Source organism: Ceratina calcarata, unplaced genomic scaffold (genome assembly GCF_001652005.2).
Source record: "Ceratina calcarata isolate Rehan_Ccalc_2016 unplaced genomic scaffold, ASM165200v1 scaffold579.2, whole genome shotgun sequence".
NCBI classification, from domain to species: Eukaryota; Metazoa; Arthropoda; class Insecta; order Hymenoptera; family Apidae; genus Ceratina; species Ceratina calcarata.
This window is the reverse complement of record NW_017177008.1, coordinates 1,240,611-1,248,932: the sequence shown is the minus strand read 5'-3', so window position 1 is coordinate 1,248,932 and position 8,322 is coordinate 1,240,611. Positions and strand designations below refer to the sequence as shown.

Below are 8,322 nucleotides of genomic sequence, written 5' to 3'. Positions count from 1 at the left end.
TAGCTATTTATTATTAGCATTATTCTTCCGACGTCTGATTTCTTTTTAATTATAGGAAATGCGTTTTTCTAAGGTATGTAAACTTTTGGGATTGACTGTATAGCCAATACATCCTTAACAAGAGAACTAAAATGTATGGAATATCAGATTGAATGATAAATAAATTCTGTTCGAATTAAATTGGTACCACGAATGTTTTACTCTGGATAAAAATCTGCGGTCTATTCACGAACAACAATTTTAAAAACAGTCGACCGAGTTCAGATTGCTCACTAAATTGTGGTATGTAAAAACAATTGCAGAATCAAAACCACTTCGTTGTACACAGTACGAATTTTATCGTGTATCACGAGCAAGCGAGTTCGTGAGTTTGTTTTTTAAAAAAAGGAAATCAATCTGATTATTTTCTTGACGAAAGGGGCTGCGCGTGTGCACGGAAACGAACGTGAATTTCCGTCGACAACTTTCTATCAAGGTTTCTCAGTTTTTCCCGAATCGTGCCCGCTCGAGTAGACTGGGACGCTCCTGAACGGAAATCAGCGTTAAGCCAATGTTGCGCTTCAATCTGTTCGATACCGCGCGGCAGGTTGCGTCGTCGATTGAATATATCGACACGAGGCGAGGGTGTGACGAACGCGTACGTACATTCTCGTGAAAGTGATTGCGCCGATATAGGTACGATTTCAATGGACCACCGGTTGCGCCGCGGAGGAAATCGTTATCGCGTCGAATATAGACTTTCGCTGGATGAATGAGGCCGGGTTCGCCCGTCATTTGGTAGCAAGCAGTTTGCGAACTCAGCCGAGGAGCATTTTGTTCAGGTTCCGTATCGATCACCGTTTTCTTCCAGTGAAACGGTGTCGTTAAAAAGCTCTACTAAACATTTGCGAGACATTCCTCTTCGCTGAGACGTTTATGACCTAAATGCTCACGAACGAACGAACAAGCGGAAGAAAAAAATTTCACGGTGCAAAGATGAAGATTCGCTGAACGTTTGAAGCATCTCACAGAGGTACCTCGGTAGATACTTAGAACAGAGCTGACAATGAGTAAGTTCATCCGATACTAACGATAAGGAGCGTAATTCATTTATGAGCGGAAAGCAGTCGGACGACAAAGAAAAGGAAGAGCACCTTGAAAGAAATTCGTTTAACGAAATGGCGTACACTTAAGTTAATTAAAATGGAATCTTATCGCGATTAATTACAACGAGGACAGACGATCGTGATCAACGGAACCGAGAGCCGAGATCGTCCGGAAGCACTTGTTAAAATGGTTAGCCAGGACGAATAGCGGGGACCGATTTCACGTAGAGATTCCATTTCACCTGGAGCCTTCTTGTCCTGGTTTCTCATTTCGTCGAAAGACAATCCCTTTATTCGCTCATATCAAACTTCTCTCGTAACCAGGATACATTTGATTTTCTCGCCGAGTACACTATTTTCCATTGTTTCACATTACAGATTGAAATATGTGTCAGCTGTTAGAACGCGAGCATCGCGTCTTCGAATCGAAAGGAGTTTTCCCCTTTTCCGTGTTATCGCATTTATATGTTTCATTGTCCTCGAATACGGATCGTTTTCCTCGTGTCAAAGCTGTTTATAATCGACACTCTATATTTTATTACATCTTAGACAAGAATTTTTCGATCGTCAGTCATTTGACTTCTCTTATAATTGTTCGACGATACGTGCGACTAATTAAGCTTGTTAACGTTGAACTCATTCGGGATTAAGGCGATTTCGCTCGACACGAGGGGTGCGTGTTTGGTTTATTGGAAGACGCGTTCGTAGATCAAAGGATCTGCGTTTAATAAGTTCGAGAACGGGTTCCGGGGCAACCGTTTGTAGCTTATCGAAATACGCGGGACTACGTCAAAGCGTTAAATTGCTGAGATTCGTGTCTGATGCTACGTTAAGGACTCTCCGTTTCAGTTTGCCGATATCGAAATTCTATACACGTCAATCAATGATACCAATTTAGTTTCTCGAAATAATAGAACAATTACTATGTTTAAAAATTCATAGCGATAAAAGCTACGAAACGATTGTACTTCGAAATTTATGCATATGCGATGTAAGATCGTTTGAAGATTGTAACCGCATTCATATAAATGCGCGTTGTCATAAATCATGGGACCGTAGATGAATCTGGGAGGTGTTATCGGACGTGGTAGTTTCCAATCATATGCTCAAAGCTGACTTTAATAACGGCTTCTCGTGCGGCTTAATCTTGATGCCGGGCTGTGTAAGGGACTGCGGCCAAGTTAATAACAAACCCCTCTTTTTTCCCCTTATTTTGCATAGTCGACGCGCTCGTGCGTCGCTCAGCAAATATTCGCATCGGGGTCGACTCTCCTATGAAGGCCCGCGAGGCACGTACTTGCTCGTATAACTCGACGGGATCAAATTTTTCAGGGAAAAACCAGTTCCGACACAAGGCGTTTATCCATCTGTACTAAAACGAATATTTCAAACTTTACCAATTACCCTTCTCCTTAGAAATTTCAACTTTCTTTTCGTCGTTTCCGCTTCCCCTTCTTAAAAGGTGAGTTCGAGATAAAAATCTACGCTTCTTACTCACCGTTGCGCGTGTTTCATCGCCTTTGGCGAGGAAATTTAGTTTACGCCGCTCTTCTTCCCGTTTTTGGTTCCTAGTACGTAATTCTCTATCTTGCCCCTTCGCTCGGTAAATTTCATACAGCTTTCCTCCGACATCTCCTAACAAGTTAGCATCTTGTTTCTTTTACTTATTTGCTGTTCTTGCTTATCTGGCATTTTCCACTCCGGAAATTGATTTTGGCATCGCGTTTTCTTTTATCTCGGTAGAATAGGTTGTTCTCAGGTGCACGAGCAACTTGTCGCATAATCTTTCTACGAGAACCGATTTTCTCTACAAAATCTTCCAATGAATCGGCTTCGTAACGTTACTGCGTTCTGAACATGCTCAAAAATATTCCCTTGCCGTGCCAGATTTTTTTTAGAGTCGCCTAGTTAATGAAAATCGTTTCTATACCATCTAATTACTTCGAACAAGTCTTATCTCATGTTCTTTATTGCGCCATGTTATCGTGGAATACTGTCAGCCGTCGCCTTGCTTCTTCGACGGTTCACAACTGGGTTTATTGCAGGATGCTTTGAATATTCGCGCGACATTGCTGTGAATTTATCTCGTTAATTGAAATTACCAAGTGAGTGTCTTGCGGATGGCGGTCGACCCCGTTTCGAGAAGCCTTCGGGAAAGTACGTCTGAATTTTCACTGAAATTCACTAAATACGAGAATTTTTTTTTACGACTTGAAGACTGATGTTCGAGTATAGTTCTCGTTTTAATCGTAACGTTCTTTATTCTGTCCTACGGATTTTCAACAAGTTTAAAGAATTGCACGTCTTCCAAGGAACTTCTTTGTTACACGATTGTTCGATGAAATCTCTTGATTGTTCGCTAAATATTCAATTCCTTGAACTTCTCCCGGTTTGCTCCCGGCTTCAATATTCTTGTAAGCGACTGAACGACTCTTCAGTTTCATACTTTTCTCGATGAATTTTTACGACCTCGATTACCACCGATTTGTAAACTCTGTTGCCACGGGAAAACAACGTGCAAACATTGCATATTTTTATGTATGAGTCTTAAGACGCTTCAAACATCTGACGAATATTCCAAAGTAACCAGTTGAAACAATTGTATTACATTGTTAACTAAATTATATAGTTTTATAGAACATTGATGCGATACGAGCGATACGGAGAATCTTCGACGTTTCCGAAGTTCAATTCCTCGACGAGACGAATCGTCGGGCGTCGATACGATATCTATGGAAGGAAAAGAAAGAACTCGCATCGCGATTCAAATCCCAATTTACTCGACCGCGGTGAAAGCGGTATTATTCAGCATGCCCGAGATCTCTCTCCCTTCGAGGGATATTTTTCTTAGCGGCTGATGAAAAATTCACCGGACGCATTTCGCGGAGGAAGAACGTCGGACGTTGAATCCCCCATCGCGGGGGATCGAGTCCGGTGGGTTTGTTTCACGCGTTATTCATCGCACGGCCGTAGCGCGGGTCGGCGTCGCGCGCTGATGCCTGTAATTAGTTACGTGCGATAATTACGCAAATTCACCTGCAACTTGTACTGCGTCTTGGGTGATATTTTACGGAAAGATAAATACGCTTCCGCTACGTTTTCATTAATCACGCCGGGGTATACATGGTTAAATGCGATAAACGTCGTCGGATTTCCGTTAATTTCGGAATACAGAGAAAATAATCGGGATGGTATGAACCAACTTTATTTTTTAATTATAATCACATTCCTACGTGATCAAGATTTCACTCTTTATAATTTTCATTATGTTTTGTAATATGTTTTAATATCATTCGTTTATTCCTTATTTTTCTGAGCACGTTAATTGCATAATTCGTGAACACGATGGTATTGGCAGTTCAGTGTTGGCCATACAAGTGAACAATGAACACGTGACGCTTGCGTGCGGTTCAAAACCAAATATAATCAATACGTGTCCCTATTCAACACATTAATTATGTATCTCATAAGGATGCATTATTCTTTAGATTCGCTTTACCAGGGGATGGTTAAAAATAGGAGTGAATAAAGTTCTACATAATCAATCGCAACTACCACTTTGGTAATTGAGCTACGGTCTTTTTTTAAAGTTCCGCTGAATTTCACGAGCGTGACTATCCGGGTTAGAAGTCGCGTGCGCATGAACGGCGGATAGAAGCACAAATAGCACTCAAATTAAAAATGAATCGGCCTAGCAATAAAAGTAAAACATTCAACACTATTAAACTGGGAAATATTCGCTCGTTTTTCATGCGAATTTCAAGTCGCCTCGTTTTTCCATTTTCGCTGAACCCTTTCGACGCGTATGGTTGGTCTCCATTTTCCTCATTCTTCCTACCCCATTGTGACCTCGCAGCTGCGGGGCTAAAACGAAGCTTCGCGCAAATATTGACTCGCGGAACTGCGCGTTTCGCAAAATTGTGGCCGTGGATCATGATAGCGCATCGGCGTACCACTCTTGGGGTCGACGCGGTTAAAAAAAAGCGCGGAATGGCGTGCCGCAAGGATTTTCCCTCTGTAACGAGTTGAGATATCCGCCTGAGAAACATTCTCCGCGTGTACGTCGATATTCCCTGCGGCCGGTTGTTTACAAAGGCGGCGGTACTCGGCTGAAATATTTCGGGGCTCGATCGTGCGCGTTCCATGGAACTTCGTCAGGACTCCGCTAAATTATGTTGTACAGCGAAAGATTGAGTAGAAGAAGAATACTTGGCAAACTGCCGGGACCGAAATTCGATGAGACGATTTAACGCTAGGTTTACAAGGCATGTCGTCTCGATGTATTCAGAATTACATGACGAAAATTACAGGAATCGATTACATTTTTCTTCTACCATTCGTACCGACCATCGTCCATTTAACGAGATAAATATATACCGAAATTCCTCTTCTCGAACTGACGCGTATTCATAGAAGTAGGTACATGAATGTCCGTAAACCTACTGTCAATCACGTCATCAATGATTTAGTTCGGTCTGAATTATATGAGCAAATCGGTGTTCATTGTCAGTCGAGTTATGAAAAGTTTACGATTTGTCCATAGATAATTTCTAACACAAGATTACGAGAATAATCCACCGTGGACTCTCATGCCAATCTTCCCCTCTGCTAAATAATTCCAGCGTGCTGTATTACGAATTGTGCTCAAATCGGATCGATTCCCTCGGCCTCATCCTCTCCCGCCCTCGCCCTCGCTATCTGGATACTGTTCATTCTACCCAAAACCATGCTCCCTTTCTTCGACCCCTCGAAGATTGTCATGTTCCGTCACACGGTTTGCAACAGCTTGTCGCTGATACGTCAAGAGCAATCTGGAACGCGCGCCCCGCAAGCGGTCAGTTTCCCGTTCGATTGTAAGCTTCCTCGAGGGTGAACACCACTCAACTCGTGTTCGACGGTCGTTTCGCCGCGGTTATCATCCCTATCTCGCATTATGTCATCTTTGGAGACGACAATTTACCGAATGATCGTTTTTACGTTTTTCTTGTTTGGTGCTCTGTAATGCTAGTCATAACATCGGAAATAATGGGAAGTTTCGATAAATGGTCTATTAAATATATTTATGGTCCGTTTCTCGGTGATTTGTCGAATCCAGAAATCCTATCGTTGATGTTCAGAAATTTTTAAAGACGATACCAGGCGGGTGCAATCAAAATTGGATGAGTAGTAAATCCATTTTTTACGAAATAAGAGAATATCTACTCCCCAATCCTAACTCCGCTGGCCCTATAGGAAAACTACATAGGACCTTTCTTATAGAGGACGACAAGATCTACAATTTCCATATAAAAGTTTTTCGCTATCATCGATAGTTAACGAGTTATTGACGAAAGTTTCCTTTGGGTTACTACTGATTAACATGAGAGTACATGCAAATTTTAAATCACTATAATTTTTCAACAAACCCATGAATTGATTTAAAATTTTGTAGCTAGCTTTTTAAAAGTAATAGAAATCTATAATAACAAATTCAACATGCTAGCATTGTTTAAGTATATAGTCTATACATTCTTAAAAGGATGGGTTTACATACCTGTTAGGAAGGATAATCGTCGCATGGCAGGAAACGGATGGTTCCCGCTTGTGTCGAGAAGGTCAAGCTGATGAACCTCACCTTTGATTCTATACAGCTTTCGGTGGAAGTCCTCGATCGTCGGGGTGTAACTCTCCTCAAATTTGTTCGACAAGAATCTGCAGTAAAATTCGGTCAATATTATACGACATAAAAACGCGATGTTATAAAAATATTCTTTTATTCGTATTTTCAACTATACGCAAGTTCTTAAATGTATAAATTCTGTATTCATCATCGACACAACGTGTGTTCTAAAAGATTCCGAAGCCCCGAAATTACTTTCAAGGTAGACGTTTTCATAAATTTTTAAACTAGCTTTTTAAGCAGCTTTCGTTTAAACTTCTCACCCTGACATAATTACGTTCCACCGCCAAAGGGTTAATGTAATCCTGGCACGCGCAGGGTGGTACCGGGCGTGTGCTCTTATCACGGAAAAAACAAAAACGGGACGGCGGCGGCGAGCGGCTATTTTGTCCGGAAGCTATAAGGGTCGCGGTACGAGAGGGATGAAATTACCGTGCTACAATGGCAGTTTTGCCGACCCTCGCGCTACCGAGCATGACCAAGCGATAGCAGTTTCGCGGCGGTGGCTTGCAAGCATCTTCTTGCGAGGACGTGGATGCGGGACTCGGGCTGACTGGGATCGGCAGGATGCCATCCTCCGAGCCGGAGGGCCCCTCCAACTCGGGGCCAGCCTGAGCCCCCCTTCGGCCTCGTTGATTGATCCGTTGCTCAGCCTCTTCTGTCGCGTTCCCGCTTCTGTACAGCTTCTGCACGCAGCACACGAGTCGGCCGCACGTCTCCAGCTGAAAATGTTTCATTACAGTTCGTTCTATTATTCAATTCCACTTACAGTCTTCATTTCGCGAGGGTGAAAAATTAATCCGAACAACGATATGATGTAAGAATTTCGAATGGACTAGGCATGGATGTTAAAAATAATTAATACAGCGCAGGGCAAAGGATTTATTTGTGAAGTGAAATCGATTAGAACCCACCCTATATTGTTTTGCAATTAGTTTCGTCCGAGAATATGTTGCAGGAATGAACAATTCGTAAAAACGAAATGTATCATACGAAACGAAGAGCTGATGGGAGTTGGAACGTTTATTTGACGCGAACATTCTGATTTGATTTCTCGCTAATAAGACGAGCTACTACGTAACTGAGAAATATTTCCGAGAAAAGCTGACGTTGTGGCGTGTTAGACAACCAGTATTTCGCTTTTCATTGTTTCCCCCTGAATCACCCTTCCGTGTTCCGAGATAAGTTATTCAACTGGCAGGAGTACGTATACACACACGTGTATGTATGTGCATACATTAGCAAAACGATTTCCTGGTCGAAAGCGAAGCAGAATGTTAAACTCTCTGTATCGAGGACGCTTTTGATCTCGCAAATCGGAAAATCTGCGATTCGTCGAACCGTTGTTGCTCCATACGATTTCCCCTCGCGTTTATGCATCCGCATCGGCGCACTTAACTGTACAATTTTACCGCACAATTTATTTTCAGAAATTGGATTGGTGATACTTCGTCGAGTACTCCCATTTCGTTGCAAAATGTCCGTAGAACACTTTTAACGGCACGTCATGAAATTCACATTTTCTTATCAACATCATATCGGAACACGACACGATTCTCATTACCTATGCGCGATGCC

The 8,322-nt window shown here is 42.3% G+C and overlaps 1 protein-coding gene across 1 annotated transcript in view; it reads right to left on the bottom strand.

Moving 5' to 3' along the window:
- The window catches only part of LOC108629601 (dexamethasone-induced Ras-related protein 1), a 15,392-nt gene extending 7,572 nt beyond the window's left edge, over positions 1 to 7,820 (bottom strand). Inside the window, exons 1-3 of the mRNA XM_018032367.2 lie at positions 7,659 to 7,820; positions 7,177 to 7,466; positions 6,619 to 6,776 (exon numbers count right to left, since the gene is read on the bottom strand). Coding sequence (XP_017887856.2) covers positions 6,619 to 6,776; positions 7,177 to 7,466; positions 7,659 to 7,784 — 574 coding nt within the window. The 5' untranslated portion in view covers positions 7,785 to 7,820. The remainder of the gene's footprint in view (positions 1 to 6,618; positions 6,777 to 7,176; positions 7,467 to 7,658) is intronic.
- Positions 7,821 to 8,322: the final 502 nt, after the last annotated feature.